This window comes from Pseudopipra pipra, chromosome 8 (assembly GCF_036250125.1).
Source record: "Pseudopipra pipra isolate bDixPip1 chromosome 8, bDixPip1.hap1, whole genome shotgun sequence".
NCBI classification, from domain to species: Eukaryota; Metazoa; Chordata; class Aves; order Passeriformes; family Pipridae; genus Pseudopipra; species Pseudopipra pipra.
The window spans coordinates 33,298,655-33,318,476 of record NC_087556.1 but is presented as its reverse complement, the minus strand read 5'-3'; the positions used below and the strand labels follow the sequence as shown (position 1 = coordinate 33,318,476).

The 19,822-nt window shown below is 40.9% G+C and overlaps 1 protein-coding gene across 2 annotated transcripts in view; it reads right to left on the bottom strand.

Annotated features, from left to right (window-relative positions):
- ADAM12 (ADAM metallopeptidase domain 12) overlaps nucleotides 1-19,822 on the bottom strand; it is a 179,543-nt gene that overhangs the window by 32,904 nt on the left and 126,817 nt on the right. For both annotated transcript variants that reach the window (XM_064663550.1, XM_064663551.1), the window contains exons 10-11: nucleotides 19,579-19,663; nucleotides 15,604-15,752 (exon numbers count right to left, since the gene is read on the bottom strand). In XM_064663550.1, the coding sequence (XP_064519620.1) occupies nucleotides 15,604-15,752; nucleotides 19,579-19,663 (234 nt within the window). The remainder of the gene's footprint in view (nucleotides 1-15,603; nucleotides 15,753-19,578; nucleotides 19,664-19,822) is intronic.

Here is a 19,822-nt window from a genome sequence, read left to right as displayed (position 1 = left end):
ACACATACACAACTTACAGGGGCTGAAATCCATGCAGGAACACAAATAATGCAGTTTTCCATGTGATGTCTCTCAGCCACACAAGGATCATGAGAACAGCTCACCAGTCAAAACTGTCAACATTTTAGGGCTGTTCCTGTGCATCCATGAATGCTCAGAGTCATTTGCATGGATGTGAGATGTGTCTGTCCATCAGCAGGAGGACAGAATCTTCATTCTGTACCAGAGGTGAAATAGTGTCACTGCTAATGAAGGAGGTTTATGTTTTCCCCCAAAGGAACTTCAGGCTGTTTCCTATTTTGAACTCAGACACTCATTCATCTTCTGGCTTTTCCTGCTCTTGACACAGATTTCCTCAGCTGACATCAGTGCAGCACATGTTATGTGATGACACTTTCTGAAAATACTTTGTCTGTATCAAGGAAGCTCAAAATAAAGGCATACAAACCCAGACATGAACCCAACATGGAAACAGAGCAACTGAAGGGTAACCACCCCATGTAAGAGGAGATCCCACATCAATTGATGCCAATTGTTATTTCATTGGAAACTCGATTGATCTTTGGTTCTGTGATATTCTGATACACAACCACTCTTCGGTTTTTTTGATAAAAAAAAAAATCCCATATAACAGCCATGGCATTTGGTTGTCATGATTTTAGGCTACATTTTGGCTGTCTTCGCAATTTTAAAGCTGTTTCATCAGAAGCGTGAAATCCCTGACAGATGGGAAGGGAAGCCATAGACATCAGACATCAGGAGCATTAGGCACAATGTTTGAGTGAATCTGGGACTTGTGAAAAATGGCAAAGGAACTCATCCTCTGGACAAATGCAACAAGTTTCCTCACACTACCCTGTCAAGAGGCTTCAGACCTCACCTGGAAAGAACCACCTTTGGGCAGGAAAAGGGAATGGGGACTCCACAGTAAAGTCAGTCCTCCAAGATTTCAGTAACATGCTAAACAGGGATGTTTGTGCTTTCTGTGGTAGCTCAGACATTTGTCTTATTGGAAAACCCCTCAGCTACCAGCTCATAAGCACCACTGGGGAACCTTCCAGAGGTAAAAAAATTCATTAGCTATCTTTATACTCCATTATTCTTCACTCAAGACATTTTCTTTTACAGATCATAATTTTTTTCTGCAGTTGGAAAGAGAAAGAAAATTTTAGTCCAACCTCATTCCTATTCTAAAATGCTGAGTATCCCACACATTTTTAACACTATTTGAATCTGTAGATTTAACACACTATGGATCATTTTGTCAAACTGTTCTGGCTGTGGGTACAACTCTACAGAACTCCAATTGTGCCCAGCACTACCATCAGTCTCTTCAGTGTTTTCATAGCAAGGAAAATCATTTCAGTCTTTCCACCCCTCTTGAATCCACAGCACTCCTCGGTGCCTCCTTGGTGCTTAAAAGATGTATGTCATCCCCAGCAACAAATATCCAATTTCCCAACAGAAGTAGCTTTGTCTGCTCCTGCAAATGAGACCTTCCCAATAGGAAGAGGACCCCTGGTAATTGATTCCTTTGGAAACAGAGCCTGGTCTTTTCCTCTTCATCTATATTTCAAGCACTCAAGCCATCCAAATGCCAGGTTCCTTTATGTAGTTTTGCATTTAGCCTGTGGTAGATGGTTCCTTTCATTAACCAAGTGAAATGGCATCATCACTGTGTCAAGTCCCATTTAAGACTAGAGGATTCTTTGTACCAGCACCTCATTGCCCAGCACAGGCTTTTTTTGGCATGAAGTATAAAAGCTCACCTCCACCAGCTCCATTTCAGAGGAATTCCCCTTCCTAAGGGGCTGAGTAACCAGAGAGTACAAGCACAGGAACAGAGTCACTGCCCCAGAAAATTATAGTCTGGAGAGATGAGACAACCAAAGCATTCAGGAGAAATGGAGGGGCTACTGATCCATGCAAGGTATCCCAGCAGATCAGCTGCAGATCCACCACTGCTGAGGCTGATGGGACATGTTCCCATCACTGTCCTTCCCATTGCTCCGTCTGGGAAATGCCTGGAGGGACACTGACTTGGACTGCAGGAGATGTGTCCTCCATTCCAAACCCTACCCCTGCATTGCAGTAACACCTCAGGAAAGTCATCTGAAGTGAAACTCCCTTGGTTCCTGCAAACATCATCTATCTACACCCTTAGGTGTATAAACATTTAGTACCTTGGATCCACCTCCTCCTTGTTCCTCCCCCATAAAACACAACTTATTTTGCTGTTTCTCAAAAAACATCACTGAAAAAGTAACACCATCACTGCTTTGGTAATTCTCTGTGTGTGGCACAGGAGGATAAACCACAGGTTCACCATACCTTGAAAACTAACATTTTGATTATTATGATTATCACTATCCAATCTCATATTTTGTTTCTTATTCAAGAGCTGTAGGATTTTTCTAAAGTAACTGCCTTGTTCTCTCAAAAATGTTGATGTACATATACACACATACACTATGTGTATTTACATATCTATTTATAGGGTTAATTTATTCCAGTTCATCTCACAACCTGATTATTCAGCATTATGGCAATGTTTATACAGAGCCTTTTACCAAAAGACCCTGAAGTGTTTTACAATTATTCACTCAATTAAAATGCACAAGAGCCCCAAAGAGCTCTATTAAGTACCACCAGGCCTCCCTCCCTGAGGTAATATGATAATTGGAGATTATATTAATTTTAAAAGGGACATTTTGATTTTCTGGAGCATACTTACTGAAAGAACTGTTGGCCAGCTAATTTCCAAAGAGGCAGAAAACTGGGACTGGGCTTTGTCCAGAGCTCTTGAAAAATCAAACCTAAGGAGCCATATCTGGAAATAACTCAGGCATCAGCTGTGCTTTTTAGGAACATGAAGGTGCTCACAGACAAGAGGGGTGCTGGGTCCCAGTGCTCAGAGTCACAATTTCACCTGTCAATCATCTGAATTTCCAACACCTTCCATGACAACACCTTGTCTGAACTGAACATCACAGTGACTCTATGTCTGTCTCAACCCTGGGACCCTTCGAGAGTCAAAAATATGAATATTTACCTCTTTAGCCTCCAAAATACTTGATTTTTGGCTGTGGAGTGGCTCTCTTACAACTGGAGAGGAGGAGAGCAATGGAGAGACTTTTACTGGAGGGTGGAAGATGTGAGTTTGGGCTCCCTCTTGTTCAGACTCCACAGAATATCTTGCACAAATCCGTGGGTTTTCTTTTGCATATCCCAGTTTTACATAGGTACCCAAAAATAGGGGGGTTTAACTTAAAGAATAAAGATAAGGGTTTTTTTTAATATAAGTAATTTTTCCATGGGAAAAATTGGCAGCACTAGAGGGAGTAACATAAGAATAAACCTCTAGAAGGTAAAAAAAATCAAGCAACATTTATATTTCTAGACCCAGTGAAGTGTTGATTTCAAGGGACTGTGACAACTTTCCAGCCTCCTCTAACTCCTGATCTAATTGATGTAATTCTTTCCCACTAAAAAGCATCCCCCTTGGTTTTAACCTTCTAGACATTATTACTGCTCTCCATCTTTTGAGAACAACTTTTTATGGTCTCCTAAGAGAGATGAGCCTACCAGAATAAAAGTGAATTTGCTATTAGATGACATTTTTTGACACTCCAGCTCTTCTGTACAGCATGTGTGTTAATGAATTAGTAAGCATAAAGAACTTCACAGAATTAGGTATCAAGCAAGAGATAAAATCCATTTTTCTTTGATATTGAAATAGGTGTTCAAATACTACAGGTCCCTTCATGTATCAAGTTCTGTCATCACAGGTTATTTCATACACCTCACGTTTTAGTAGCAATTGTTTAAAATTAGACAAGTGCCATAATATGGAAGGACTTTTTAATCTATTATTTAAACAATGTCTTAATTTCTAAGTACTTTTGAGGGAGAAAGACACAAATGCAGTTTTAAAGTAGATCCCACAGGCACAATAAATGGTGACCTCAAAGGTGTCTGCGGGTTGTCTCACACCCAAAGTTTTTCAAATGACAAATGCACAGGAAAATTGGGAGGAGGGGGTAAACTGGAGGACCTTTTGGGCTCCTGGAAGATGTGTAAGCATCACATGATAGAGCTTTGTCCAAGACACAGTCCCACAAATGATGGGGTGTATCTTTTTCAGCAGCATTGGAAGGATTTAGCTAAAAACGTAGAATGGTTTATATATATATATAAAGTATTTAAACGGGAAGTTTGCTTCAAAAGGCAGTAGATGTCTGACAACTCATACTTATTTTTCTAGCCTATTTTTCACTCTCTTGCTCCTCCTTTATAGTTTTAATCCCTAGAGCATCAATAAAGTAGAGCACGGAATTGGGCCATGGAGTTACATGTGATATCAAAGCTCTTGCTGTCTGAGTTCATGGTCAGTGACTTAAAAACAAGCCTAGATCTCTCCTACAGCTTTTGTCACGTTCACTATATGGTGGTTTTTACACTTCCAATAAATACCTGTGATTATGTCACACTGGTGGTTAATTTAATTGATGTATAGTTGGCTGGCTTGTTGTGCTACAATGAAATTTCCGGGGTTATTGAAAAGAAAGTCTTTCCAAGTCAGTGTTTAAATTTCACACACAAATGCTTTAGATTTGTGTTAATTTGGCCCTGGGGATGGTGCAGATTCCCAGAGTGCTTTCCAGTAATCTCCCTTCAGGTTCCCAGGTTGGACTGTCACAGCCCCAGATGAGGTTTGACCTCTCCTGTTACATGGAAGGTGAAAATTTAACTACCTGAAATATTCAAAAAGGCAGATTAATATTACTGGATGTGGGACTTAGGGCAGAAAGCAGTGACAGAACAAATGGCTGGATGATTCCCAAAAATATATTCTGCAAAGGAACAACACTTAATGGCTTTATACAGTATAGACTGACATGGCACTCACAAAACTGCCAAATAAAACATTATTAGCAGTTACTTTCCCTTTGACAAATGGACAGTCAGAGAAGTTTTTTCTTGTTGAGAGGCCTGTTGTGACTTTCTGGGGGTGAAGCAATACTAAACCAATTTATCAACCCTGACAGGATTCTGACTCTATGCTGGAGTTATCTGCATTGCAAAACTCCATGGGAATTGAACTCAGACAACTGTTCTTCCTGTTGGAAACCAGACAGCCAAGGAAAGTAGCTGTAATCACTTCAAATTTGCCTCTGGCTCATCTTTTGCTCTGTTTCCTTTTAGACCACTACCTCATTAATAAAAATTTGCTGGATTGCTGAGAGTTCAGGTTTCACAATCTACTACTTAGAATTTGAGGCTAATCCAATGCTGACTCCAGTAAAAGTGAAAAGGCAAGACAGAGCAGAGGGAGGGATGAAAAGGCCAGGTCAGGTCTGGTCCCAGGCTAAGGAAAAGCTGCTGGCAGAGAAGGAAACTGTAGATAAAGAGAACAACCAGAATGCTCTGAGTTTAAGTTTGTCACATAAAACACAACATCCTCAGCACGTGACCAGCAAATAAAGACAAATTGTCCATCCCCTTGCTCAAAATACCTTGCTGAAGATCAGCTTCCTGCTGATTCTTGGTTAGGGAAAAGGCACTTCATTTAGTTCCAAACATGATTGACAATCCCCTTTTGTTTTAAGCAGTTATGTTCTGATTGTCTCCCTTGCAAAATCTTGGAATTGTTTTTTTAAATGGGCCAGGAGCAGATCAGGAGGAAAAAAAAAATCTGACTTTGCGAACCAGCTTGATTTAAAGACCTGCCATCCTGTGGGTTCTTGGCCTCAGGAAATGGCTTTGGGTGAGGATGAGCCTGGACATCAGGTGAGTAGAGCAAATGTCACTAAGAAGGGGACTCCAAGGGGGGGCCAAACCCACCAGAAGGAACCCAAGGCAGGGAGAAGACATTTCATACAATCATAGAACATCCTGACTTCAAAGGGACTCACAAGGATCATTAAGTCCAACTCCTGGCCCGGGCCAACCCCAAGGATCAGCCCCTAGATGGGGGACATGAAGAAGCTGTTCCCCTGGGAAGAGCAGGACCAGAATCACTGAGAAAATGGAGTGCATGGAAATGCCAGTTGGTGAGATGTGGGTGCTAGAGAAAAACATCTGAGCCCTGCAGAGAGCTGAAAATAACACATACTTGGGGCACAGGCTCCTATTGATTTCACTTAACATCTGTACTGCCTAGTCTCTTAATAAATCAGGGCTAAAGGCAGGAGTGCCTGACTTGCAAGCAGCATGGCTCAATTTTTTTTCCTTTGAGAAGATCCAGAGGAAAGATAAGTGAGGCATAACAGTGCCAGAAATCAAACTGCATTTCCACTGCATTTCCACCTTTCCTTCTTCTGTTAAAAGAAAAATGCAGTTTCTCCCATATCACCTAAATCACCTTGACAAATGGAGGTGGAATTATTTAAAAAAAAAAAAATCATAAATATATAATAACAAGAAAACACTTTTTTCCCCCATAGCTTACAGATAAAGCAAATACACTAATTAGTAGCCACACTGTATGTAATCATTATTTCAAGCCATGAGAAAGAATGGATCCAGCCATAGTCTAGGACTTAAGGGATCATTAAGTGAGCAAATTAAAACTTTCACTCACAGAAATGAAAGACTTCTGATAAATCTAACCCCCCCCCATACATATCCTGGTGAAATCCTGGCCTTATTAAAGTCCTTAGGAGCTTTCCTGTCAACTTTGAGGGAGCCTGGATTTCACACCTGGTGGTGGTCAGCTGCCAGGAGATGGACACAATTCCATGCTACAAGCAGCAGCCAGAAAGGCTCTGTAGGACACCAAAGTTATTTCACCTCTTCATTTTCAGTGACTTTACACTAAAATAGGTGGTTTCTTATCCTCATTCACCGCTGGGGCTGTGTCATTCATTTCAAAAAGCTGAAATGGAGCCTCCCTGCAATTCTGCCCCCAGAACCCCACAGTAAATGTGTCCAGGGCTTTGTAATTGGCTTTGACATCAGAAAAGAAAAAGAATGACTTTGCAGAGAGGAATTGTTGGGGTAAAATGGACATCTTCCCTCTCTGATTTTGAAACATTTTGCACATCTATCCCAGGCACAAAAGCCTCTGTGATTCCCATGACAACTGTGGCAAATGCAGCTGAAGGCATCACTTAATTACAGTGATTCAGCCTTCCAAGTCAACATCAGTTCCTTCAAGTGCTCCTGGCCATACAACACATGTTCAAAAAGGAGTATTCATGTGGCCTTAAGAATATGCCCTTTAAAGTATGTTTCCATCATTATGCTGGGAATTTGGAATTCATTAACACCAATTAAAACTGGACACTGTGTGCTTCATTCTCCATGCACTTCACTACAGATTTATCCCTGCAGGTTGAAAAGTTTGGGGTTTTTTTTTGATGAAACAGAAAGCTGAGATAAAGGGAAATGTCCTTATATGATTTGTTCTCATGGGTCATGGCAATAACAGCACTGCAGGAGAAAAATGTCCCTCACAGAGCTATATTTTCTATGGATATTACAGCAACAAGATGAAACGCAGCTGAGCTCCCCCATTCCAGCATCCAGTAAAACTGTTCCCATTCTGGATACACCTCAGAGTAGAAACCACGACTTGTCCTTAAGTATCAGCTATAAATAATCCCACCAGAAGTAAAATGTGTTTTCATTTGAGAAGTCACCTCTGTCCTTGTCAGTCTCACTTACAGAAAAGTCACGCTGTCAATCTGCACGAGTTCTCCTTGAGAATACACCAGGAAAGCCAAATATTTTCACTTCTAACAGCAGATCTACTGAAATGGGAAAGACTAAACTAAATAAAAAGCAATTTTTTTTAAAAGACCTGCCCCAAAGCTCTGAATGCTAATTGTTACCAGTGACCCAGTCCTGTAAAGGATGGGGAAAAATTAAATCTATTTCAACCAACGCTACTAATTCTTCACCACAGATCTTATTTATCACAAAAACTAAAAATATCTGTAAGGTATGGAAGTTATTAACAAAAAAAGAAGGCCAAATGCACTGCAGATATGGGGCTACTTGGAGTGAAGGAAAAGACTGACATAAATCTATCCTGTAATCTCGTGGCTGCTTCCTACTAAAGGAAGGACCAGAATGCAATGTGCTGAATTACTGGGGCAGAGGGATATGTTGTTTAAGGGTTTTTTTTTAAGAAAAAGCTGTTGCACTGCTGGCACAACAGACCTAACTCTGTCACAAGTAATTTATTACATCAGTATATCAACTTTATTAAAAAAAGAAAAAGACAACAAAGAAGCCTGTCTTTGTGCCGAGCTCAGCTCAGAGTGGTTTGGAAACATAAACAGCTTCAGAGTTTAATTAGAAACTGTTTACATCTGAAAGATAATTTCATTTTCCTCGAATTGTAACAGAGGTAATTCCAGATAGTTCTACTGGCTCCATAGTTTAATGTCTCTGAGCTGCCAGACTGAAAAATGCAAAGTGAGGTCTGAACAGCTGAGAACTGACTGAGAGGGGTCAGGAAATTCTGGGCTAAGCACTAATGGTTTGATTATCCAACATTTAACAGCTCTGCAGCTACAAGATGCTGTGAGATGTCTAGAAGGAAAAAAAGAGTACCAAAAAGAGTCAGCAAACTGAAGTGTCCTTTCCCACACTCTGTTTCTGATTTCTGTCCCATTCCCACCATGACTTTTTGCATTTTTTGAGCTTTATATATTTATTTATTTTTAAATCTTGTGAAGTGTTGGAATAAGTGTTTTTCCCTTGAAGTTGACTTGGTAGCAAAGCCAAGATGCTGTTTTTCCATGACATACCTGACTGTCTCCTGAAGATAGTGAGTTGGAAATCTCTGGAGGGTCTATATTTTCATAGCCCAGATCTGTAGGCTCCAGTTCAGGGTTTGAATGACCAAAATGATGGTGACCTTATATCCTGCTTCCTTGAGGTCATTTTTCAAACAAAAGAAAGTGATTGAAACTAATACTTTATACAACAAATGCCAAGAATTATTAGTATTTTCCTAACTTGTCCTTAATAGATTTTAACTATGTTTTATTTATTTAACTGCATGTTTATAATGTAGTTAAATAAATATTTTCTTGTATGGCAGTTCAGAAATCATACCAGAGCAGATGACAAAATAACAAGGCTCCCCACAAAACTCTTAGAGAACCAAACCTACTGAGTAAAACAGTTCTCCAGGAGGAATCAGCCCCCCCCCCATCTAACATGCAAATATACACTTGTGGAGGATAAAATCAGCATTACTGCTACTGGCCTTCTTTTGATGTGCAGTCCTAAAGCTCATTAATGGTAATGGGTGATACACAAGGGAAGAACAGACCTTCAGCACCATCAAAGGACATCAGTTGTGTAACACACTTTGCTGTTCCCCCAGACACTGCCCTCGGGGGTGAAGGCAACAGAGAAGCTGCTGAGCGTCCCCTCACCCTGACCCAGCCCTGCTGTTCAGTTACCCCAGTTGCACCAGGATAACTGGACAGCCAGACAGACCACTAAGAAATCCTCATTAATATACATTCTTCTGCCTCCACAAGCCTTGCTGTTAATTTGGATGACTTCCATCATGATTATCACGTAGCCCTACAAAACGCCGTTCCAGTTCAGCAGAGATGGAGCAAAGTGCAGCACAGAAGCAAGCCAAGTTTAGATCCACAGGCCAGTTTCTCTGCCCAAACCCGTATTTCATGTTGTTAGCCAGAAATATCCAATGACTTTTGGGTAGAGAGCCTGTACACAGATCCTACAGTTCACACATCTGTGACCTACCATTTAACTTTAATAGAGAGAACATAGACCCAATCCAAGTTGTGACCCCTCAGTGGCTCTGGGGAGCATTTCCAGATGCATCCTTAGATGCCAGCAGTTTGGGGAAGAGGGAATGTAAGAGCTGCTGGACTCCCAAAATAACAACTACACGTGAATGTTAAACCTTCTGCCAATCCTGCCCCTACACCGAGCATGAACTCCAGAGAACTCTTCAAACCCTCAGCACTGCAGAAGTTGGATCAGAGCATTTACACTGGCAAAATCAGTCAGAACAACGTGACAATCACAACAACGTGAAACAAGCATGAAATGGGGATGGGAGAGGAAGAGAAAGCAAATAAGTGGCTATTTTAGATGTCTCTGGTACTGTACTTGCCACCAGAGGGGCTGTCAATAGAGGGGAACCAATAAAACCAGGGTTTCTTTGCCAGCAGAAATGGATGTTTATTTATAAGACAAAATTAAGTGTAATGCACCTCTCCTTGGCCACAAAAGGAAAGCATCAAATGTAACTGTTTCTCTTCCAGATCCTACAGCACTGCACTTCCAAAACAGCTGGGAATTGGCCTGTGATGTGCAACAAAAGAATAAATGTTTCCTAAGATAATCCTTGGATGTCAGGACCACTTCTACAATGAACCCATGGATCAGTTCATCACCAATGAGGCAAAAAGGAATGTTCACATTTATGCTGTCTTCTGTGCAACTTGCTTAGTGTCACATTTTAGCTACTCACAGGCATCTGGTAACATTACTCTGGAAAAAAACACTCTGTTTCCACTTAAATATTTTATTTAGCCTTAATTACAACTGACGTAGTCAGTGTTCAGTGCAGAATATCTAATTACTCCTGGAGGGAATTAAAATCTACTGAATACCAATGCTCTTTTTCAGTGGTATCTGGAAGTAGCCCACCTGATGGTCCTTCCCATCTTTAATTTGTCCCTATTTCTCCTCAGCAGTTCTTAAATGGAGTCAATTAGTTCAATTTGGGGCTGTCACTCAGCTGATTCTTAACAGATCACATTTTGCTCTCTTTGTCTTTCACAAATATGTTGCTTCCCATTGGCTGTCTGCTTTAATTCTAACAGAAAAAAACCACTACTGATAACAGTATGGGGGTTTTAGAGTCGTTAAAAAATGTCCTCTCCAAATTACAACAGTAAATGAACCAGGGTTTTTCTGTGTATGATTTCCACTCTGTGCTCTTTCTGTGTTCCTAATCGTTCTCCTCCTCCAAATCTGGTCTCCAAAAACTCAATAATTAAAGGGAGATTGTGTTCTAAAAGGCAGTTACTCAAAACTAACTGTTCTTTTCTACCATAAGACAAAGTTCCATAAAAATCCTCCAAAATAATGATCTATATCCGAGAGGTTGAATTGATCTCATTTCTCCTTTCCCTTCACTTGTGATCATCAACTACACAAAACACAGGCATTTCCACCAGCAGTGGCACAGCCCAAGCTCCACTTCCCTGTAACACAGTTATGTTTATCTGAGTAAATTCAATTTAAAATATGACTGAATCAGAAGGACAGGGTGACTTTAAATTCTGGCTGTGAGAATGGAAATGGTAACACAAGATCCAAGATAAGAGGGGGAAAAAGGCAGATGTAGAGGAGCTCAATTCATTCTTGACTTTTCAAAAAGAACATCACACTAAAGAAACATGACAAAGGGGAGCTGCTATGTTGAGAAAGTCTCATAGAGAATCTGCTTCTTTGTTTATGTGACTGGCCCAGCCCTTCCTGTGTGGCACTGAATGACTTTCTGTCCCTAACGCTTCGTGCCATCACTGGGATGCAAACCAGAATATGCCTTGGAACTCCTGGAACAGAGGAAAAAATGGTCTACTATGGATCTAGATTATAATAAAATTTTCCTAAGAGATATTCTTTCTTTTAGAACTCCGTTAAACAAATAGCAATGGCCAAGCCCTCTCTCACATGTCGAGTTTTGCACTTCTTAAATATCTACCACTTGTTTCATGTCTTGAAACAACAGCCCTTACAGTATTTTCTTTTCCTAAGAATTTGTCATTTTAAGTTATTTTGAATTCATTTAATCTTTTCTCCATCACAGTCATTGAGGAGAAACTTCCAGGTCAGTGTGAAGTGGATTCCTGGTCTTTCATTAACACCTAAACTAGGAAGGAGGAAATGGAAAGATGTCAAGGAGAACTTTCTGTGAGAGGGAAGGAAGAACAAGTTTCCAGTGTGTTCCACTTCCCAGATAACAAGTTGGCTGAAGAATCATCTATGTATGAACTAGCAGAGCACAGGAGTGGCAAGGACACAGGGATGTGGGTGAGGGGAAGTATCAACCCTTGGATTTACAGGAGGGGAGAAGACTAACTATGAAAATTGTGTTTCCCTTATGGCTGGCAAAAAATATCAAGCATATCTGAACCCTTAAGCTTTCAACTACTTTGGGGGAACTCACCTAATTTCAACTCCCATGGAGGTACCTGTGCTAATTTTGATGAAGGAGGACATATAAAAAGTGCATTTCCAAAATTATTAAATACACTAGCACTGCTAATTGGCAGCATTTTGCTCTGCTTTGCTGAATTCTGCTGATAGTTGTAATGGTATAAATCTAGACCAATGCCTTGGGTTGCATCAGAGCTCTAATATATTTATCTAGTTGTCAGGAAGAATATTTTCACTCCTAAGAGTGGACACTTTAGGGAGATATTTGGAAAACAAGTGGAATACTGAAATGGCCTCACTGGCTCAGCCTTGTCCCTTAGTTTTCAGATACTTTGATCTCAGTATAAAGACTCACAAATCTCTAGTACTCCCTACATCCTTCTTTTTCACTGGGAGCAATCTGTGGTCAAAACAATTCGAAAAAATGGAGGCATGTCTCTAAAACATATGCATAAAAAAGAGAACAATGTGTTAGTATTAAATATTTCCATATTGATACTATTTTTACAGTAACCTCCCACATTTCTACAGAGGGATTAATGTGATTTTCATAGCAGATATTTGAATCTCTAGAAGTCCTGGATTGACATAAACTTAAGGAGTTTTGTACCTCATTTCATGTCATAAAAATATATTTTGCTAAAGTAGTAGTTCTTGAGGCATTTGTAGCTCAGACACAACTGATACACATCTTGGTGGTATCTTTCAAGAGTAAAAACTATAGGAAGCTCATTAAAAGAGAGATCCAACAGAGTTTAAATACCACAGTGATCCCTGGAGATTTTTTTTTCCACCGTGAAGTAATTTCCAAGACCTCTTCAAAGACTGAAACATTAGAACTGAAAGAAATTACAAAAATCTATGAAATCCCATTTAAGTAAAAAGTCTCAAATTTCCTTTTGCTGCACTACCACACCAATGACTCCAAAGTTAAGTTCACAGAGGCCTTTCTGCTATAACTTCCTGGGATGCTCTTTGTTTTGATTTTTTGCTATTCTAAGAGTGTATTTCAGGTAGGGAGCATTCATTTGGACTTCCCTTAACAAAAATGCTTCCAGAGAGGAAAACTCTCCAGTGTTCCTTGATTAATGGTGCTCAGAGGAATACTACTGTTGGTCAGATGCTGGATGAATAAACATTCAAAGTGTTAATTTTAAATGGGTAAAATGTATTTTGGCTTAAGGCACAAAGTATTCTCCTGGAATGTTTGTTACAGATCGACAGCATGATATGAAGGTAGAGCCTAAGGCTATAAACCTGGTGTTTAAGTTTCCATTTATAAATCAATAATCACTGCAAACAAAACAGCCTGCTCAGGTCTGTGAAGGCCACAACTCTTCCTTGGGCACAAGTTTGGTAAAAATCCCAGGAGATGCTTACAAAGTGTGACTGACATGCCCTCCCCAAAGCTCTGGGGTGCTGGGGGTGGGCACAGGGAAGCACAGCCTGCAGAAACCCAAACGGGCAAGCTGAGCTGCTTGGAGGAATGAGGAATGAAATATCCAAATCCTCAGATTCTGAGGAATACACAGAGTGGGTACAACCTTGCTCTGCCCTTGCCCCGAGCCAACCCTGAGCCAGGTGTCTGCACTGGCACATCCAGCACCGAGGACAGTTCAGATTCACCCAAAGGACTCAGGTGGGGAGGGCAGAACGAGGGAAGAGCTCTCTGATGTCACCTTCAGCAGGTGAGTTCAGAGAGCAGCCAGAACTTTCTGTCCTGAGAGCATCCCTGTGTTTCTTCCAAAGTGGAGTAGCTGGATGCTGAACCAGTGAGTCAGCTGAGATGACTAAAGCTGGGATGCACCTTCCAGGAGCTCAGAGCCCGGCCCTGCCTGCCCACTGCTCACCAGCTATCACCTCACCTCACCTCAGAGCCCTGTTTCCAACCTCAGTTTGTTCTCATAGTGTGTTCATGAGCCCTGACATGCTGCAGAACACAATTCCACATGGATAATTACTACCTACTGTTTCAGAAGAGCCAAGCTATTTTTCTTTTCCAAACTGTGGAAATCACTCTCATTCTCCTCCACGCACACAACTCTCTTTTGTTTGTCTCTTAACTTGCTGTGCTTGGCCTCTGGCCAGAGTTCCTCTCTCTGTCCTGATGGAGAGTGACAGCTTGCCTTTGAAGGAAGGCCAAGGCTGCTGTTGGGCTGACCAGCAGGGAGCAATCCAGCCCAACCCTCCCTGGCCTCTCCCAGATTGCTCCCCTTCTTTCCCAGAAATGCAGTCTCGGAAAAGGCAGAGGTTGAGCCCATCACATTTCCCAGAAGAGGTTTTTAAGCAACAGATGAACTTTAATCACACACAGAGAACACTGAAGCTGGAAGAGACATCAGACTATCATCTGGACCATTCTCTTGCCCTCAGGCACATCCAGCTGTACCTGCACTGCTGGCAGGTATTTGCCTGACTGGTTCTTACTGGCTTCCAGTCACAGGCAGTACCATTTCTGCAGGCAGTCCAGTCCAGCACATCACTCACCATCAGAGAGCTTTGGTAAACCTGCTCTCTCTTGCTTCAATTTAATCTATCAGTTCCAGTCTGAATATGGGCATGAACAACTCATCTCCATACCCTTCACTTATAACTGGAGTTTAAAATACAGCAAAGCAAACTGTCACTGGTCACTCCGGCCAGGGTGCCTGGACTTTTAGTGTCTGCAAAACTCTGCCCTTCTCCCTTGACACAGTGCCTTTACCATCAGCAGGGCAATCCTCCAGTACTGACACAGAGAATTGTGGAATATCCTGGGTTGGAAGGGACCCACAAAGATCACAGAGTCCAGCTCCTGGTCCTGCACTCAGAGAGATGACACAGGTTCACTGGCTTTATTTCCCACAATGTCTTATCTCTTTCCTTGGAAGATCTCCTTCCAGCCATGGAACAGCCCTAATCCCACCAACTTCACAGGTTTAATTTGCTCACATGCTAAAACTGCTACACAGTGAAATGCAAAATCTTGTGCAAAACCAAAGCTTGTGCAAAACCAAAAACCTTCCCTGCATGAGACAAAGGCTTTGCAGAGAGTCTAATAGTGTATTTCCTGCATTACTATATTTCCTACACACTCATCATAATCTTGGCCTTGGGATGTTGCTCATTTCCTATTGTGACTGATACTCAGCTGGCAAGATGAGAAAAGGTGAAATTCTGATTTTATTTGTCTGTGGTTAGTTTTTTTAATTAACCACTTGCTGACAGCATTTTTGTCTCTCACACTGGTGACCTGCAAATGGAAAGGTACAGTGGGACCTTTGTTATGCTCTGATAACATATTTAATTTTTCAGTTTAAGGGGGGTAACTGTGAGAAGATTTGGCAGATGCTGAAAGTCTTTCCTTTTTTTACCTTTCAATGTTCCTGAGACACAAAATGAAACCACAAATGTCCCACTGTAACTGTAGCTTGCCAGTCCTACCCTTGCACTTACCCAGTCGAGGGGTTCATGATGCAACCCCCTTTATCAGTAGATGCTTTGCAGTTGCAGCCCCTCTCCAGCGTATCATGATTCATCCCAAAATTGTGCCCCAGTTCGTGAGCCAGTGTGACTGCTGCACCCAGAGGGTTTTCAGAGTGATCCTTAAAAAAAAAACCACAAGAGAACTAGTCAAGTTAACATATAAAACCAATTCAAAATACACATTCCCCCTCTAAGGTCCTGCTGCTTGTCCTTTAAACTGATTTATAAGCTTAGCTGCAGTTACTCTGTTGTTAAATCAACTCAATTTTAAATTCATCCACATATACCAAATGCAAACTGGGAATTTCAGGACAACCTCTCTGGCCCCCCAGTTTCCCCAGCACAATGGACATCTGAGACCACTGAGCAGCTCTGAACATCTGGGTTGCCTCTTTCTTAGAGCTTAAAATTCCCTGTTCAATAAATCCCCCAAACTCCCAAGACATGGAGTGTTCTAAAGGATAATCATTTGTGGGTGAGGATGAGCGTGATGAGTGAGAAGATCCTTCATGTCAGGAGGTAAATTACAAATGCAGCAAGAGATTTCACTCAGTCAATTTAATATTCTTCAATATTAATAAATATATCAATAAATTTCTTTAATATCAGAATGTCCAAGATTTCACAAGCTTTGAAAGAAAAACCAGGCACCTTTTGGAAACCTCCTTATTAAAATGAAAGGCCAAAGCAGGTTAAAATCTTCCATGGCCTTTTATTAAGAATTATGAATAAATATTCTAAATGTTGCAAGTGTCAGTTTGAAATATCAATGTTAATCCCTGTTGAAATGCTGATTTTTGGGACAATTATTTCTGAGATATTCACCTCATGATCTGATTACAGGCTGCTGATCAAACTGATGTTTTGTCTTAACCACTAGGAGACCTTTCCACACTGATCATTTTCCTTGAGGGAAAAAAATCCACCGTACTTGTATGAAAGCTTTCCCTAAAGGCATAAACATGTAATACAAATGCATGATCCACTATTTATCAGCCTGTAAATGGAATTGCTATGTGCAGCTGCTTGCTCTAAAAGCTTGTTTGAATATATTCACTTTAAATAACTCTTTTAGTATCATCTAAGCAAAACTCCAGGCTAAAAAGACAGGTAAGACTGTCTGAAACATTATCTATGTATTAATGAAGGCCTTAATACATGACTTGGGGTAGATTTAAGGTTTCTTCTTTCATCTGTCTGGGCTAAGTTTTTTTTTAGTAAATCATTTCTCAAACATCAAACAAAATAAAAACGAGAATACAAGAAACTCTTTTTTGTAGTAAACTCGAAGTTTCTCTTTTTAGTTTCTTCCTGAGTTTTAAAATCTTAATGTAAAATCTTGTGACAGTCAGGCTGTGGGCAGTTTGTCCTGCACATACCTACATATGGAGATGTCTTATCTAGGTACTGCTCAGACACAGATGGATTTATCTTTGTACACAGTAATTTGTGGAATATTTAGAGGATTCAATGTCATTGAACCTGATGTCACAAAAAGAGAACAGCCTCTCATTCAACTGGAAAAAAGTGCATGAAGAAAGATTAAGAAAACAATGAAATAATTCCATATAATTTACTGGTGACAGTAAATTACATTAGATGATGCCTTGAAATTAAGGCTCTCTGGTCAAGACAGAAACTCCTCTAAACATTGAGCTACCCAGACAGACAGCAAACTGAGCTCAGATTTTATTTTTCCAGTATCTTCTCTACTTACTGAATAGTGATTATATTTATCTGAATAGTATAAAGCTGGCAATTAAAAATAAAAACAAGAATTCACACAGTCCACTCCAGAAGTAGAGCAATAAATGATGTGAAATGTAATTTGGGGCTTGAAGAGGCAAACAATGATTACAGCCATGAGGTTCTCATTACTTGCTCAGATCCACTTGGAATGCAATTTTATCAGCTTCTAGAGGGGGTGTTTAAAAGAAGGAATGTGATGCCTCAGCAAAAGAGGTTATTTGAAGACAGCATAAATGAAGATTATCAAAACAAACAGTGACATGTCCCATTTGATACTGAGACCGTTTAAGTATCACGAGGACTAAAGAAATGAATAGCAATGTGGCTTTGATTTATTCCACCAGGGTCTTTTAAAGTTAACTTGAGCAGTAAAAGTCATTACCAAACAGTTTCACAACCACAGAATATGCAACCATCTACTGTTAAGACATTATAAGCTGTTGCACAAAACATGCAGCTGCTTTCAGCTGAACTCTGCTTCATCCCACTGAGATTCACATCAAATCCTAATAATAAAACACTGTCACCTACACCTACCACAGGCAAATACTTTGGTCCTGGCACTTTCCATGCTCACTCAGATCATAGAGACAAAGAATCACAGAATGGTTTGTGTTGGACGGGATTTTTTAAAGATCCTCTTGTTCCACCCCTTGCCCTGGGCAGGGACACCTTCCACTAGCCCAGGTTGCTCCAAGCCCCGTCCAACCTGGCCTTGGACACTTCCAGGGATGGGGCAGTCACAGCTTCTCTGGGCAACTTGTGCCAGGGCCTCACCACCCTCACAGGGAAGAATTTCTTAAGGGCATCTCTGACTGCAGACAAAGCCAAAGCAGTGACTGCAGCCATGAGAGAGAAATGGATAAAATGGGGCTGTCTGCCTCTTATATGGCTTTACCAAGACTTGGAAGTGCACTGGGAGACCTTCCTTTTTTAATTCCTCTTTTCTTCTTTTCCTTTTGTACGTTTCACCCAGGTACCCAGTGAATAACTGCTACAAACACCAATTAGAGACTCAGCTTTCAAAGCCACCAAGAGCCTGAAACCTTTGGCTCTTCTACAATTTTGATATGACTTTTTGAATTACATGATTTGTTTCCAACTCTCCTACACCTCAGCCTCCCTGCTGACCTTGTAAATTCTCCCTATCATCTCCCTGGGTGCTAGTTAAGAAGGAAGGAAATGCAGGAGCTTCAAGGGATGGTATCTCTGGGATTACCCTGCCATGTGGATTGTCTTGAGGTAAAAGCCTCAGTGTCCTGGGCTCCAGGTCAGCCCATGAAGCTTTGAAGAACTGGGAGCTTTGGGACCATGCAAATGCCAAATGTTGTGTGTTCCTGAGCTACCACCTCATTTATGGAGGATCTGCAGCTCAGGTGTCCAGCAGAGCTGGAAAGACCCATCACTATATCACCTGAGGTGCTGGAAGTCCCCACAGAGCTGTAGAAAACACAGAGGTTTTCATCAGGTGCAAGCTGAGCTCAGACAGTATCTAAGAGGGGTTTAGGGGGTCCCCATCCCATTTTATTTAAAGTACTTTTATTGTAAAGGTTCCTGCCTGACTTAGCACAAAAACCTGTTTGAAATGAAAGAAAAAATTAAAATTCTGAAAGAAAATACTCCAGAACTATTTCCAAATATTGGCTAAGGTGTATAATAGTATGTTCATCATGTCTAATCACCTGACAACAGCATTACCAGTAACAGCCTGTGAGAGACTCAGGTGGAATAAATACTGCCATGGTTTGTTCTTGCTGTCTGGCAATGCAATAAAACCACTGCTGCAGAAATGGAAAATAAGGCCTAACACAGGAAACTCTATAAATATAGAATAAAATCAATATAATAAAAGATTCAGGACAGACTGTTGTTGTCTGTAACACAAGTATACCCAAGTGTACATCAAATACATCTTCTGGTTCTCATCCTTCCCAGCACCTCAGCACCTGATTCAATGACAATTGGGAGCATAGAATCCTTGCAAAGAGTGCATGCTGTATTTTAATGCAATATTTTGATTTTTTTTCACCATGGAAACTATCATTTACAAGCAATCTGAATGGAGATATAAACAATACTGAGACTGAAAGCAGGACAGAGGGGGCTGACGCTTGGGTTCAGGATGCAGTACCATAAAACCTGATATGGTCTCACACCAGTTGGGCCAGTTTGGAGTGCTGTGCTTTTCCCACTTACCATGACAACTCCTCCAGACTGCTCTGCAGTGCACATGCTCATGATGGGTGCCATGCCAATGGTGGTCCCTTGGAAATACACCCCGCTGCAGGAGGGTGGGAGAGAAGAGGAAGAAACACAGAATCACTACTCAATGCCAAGATACCTCCCTGTTATTTCCAGTCTTGTGTTTCTGCCAATCTCAAACAAAGATCCCATTTCCAATGTGTCAGCTCCTCACATTTGCAGGTTTAAAATAATAAAA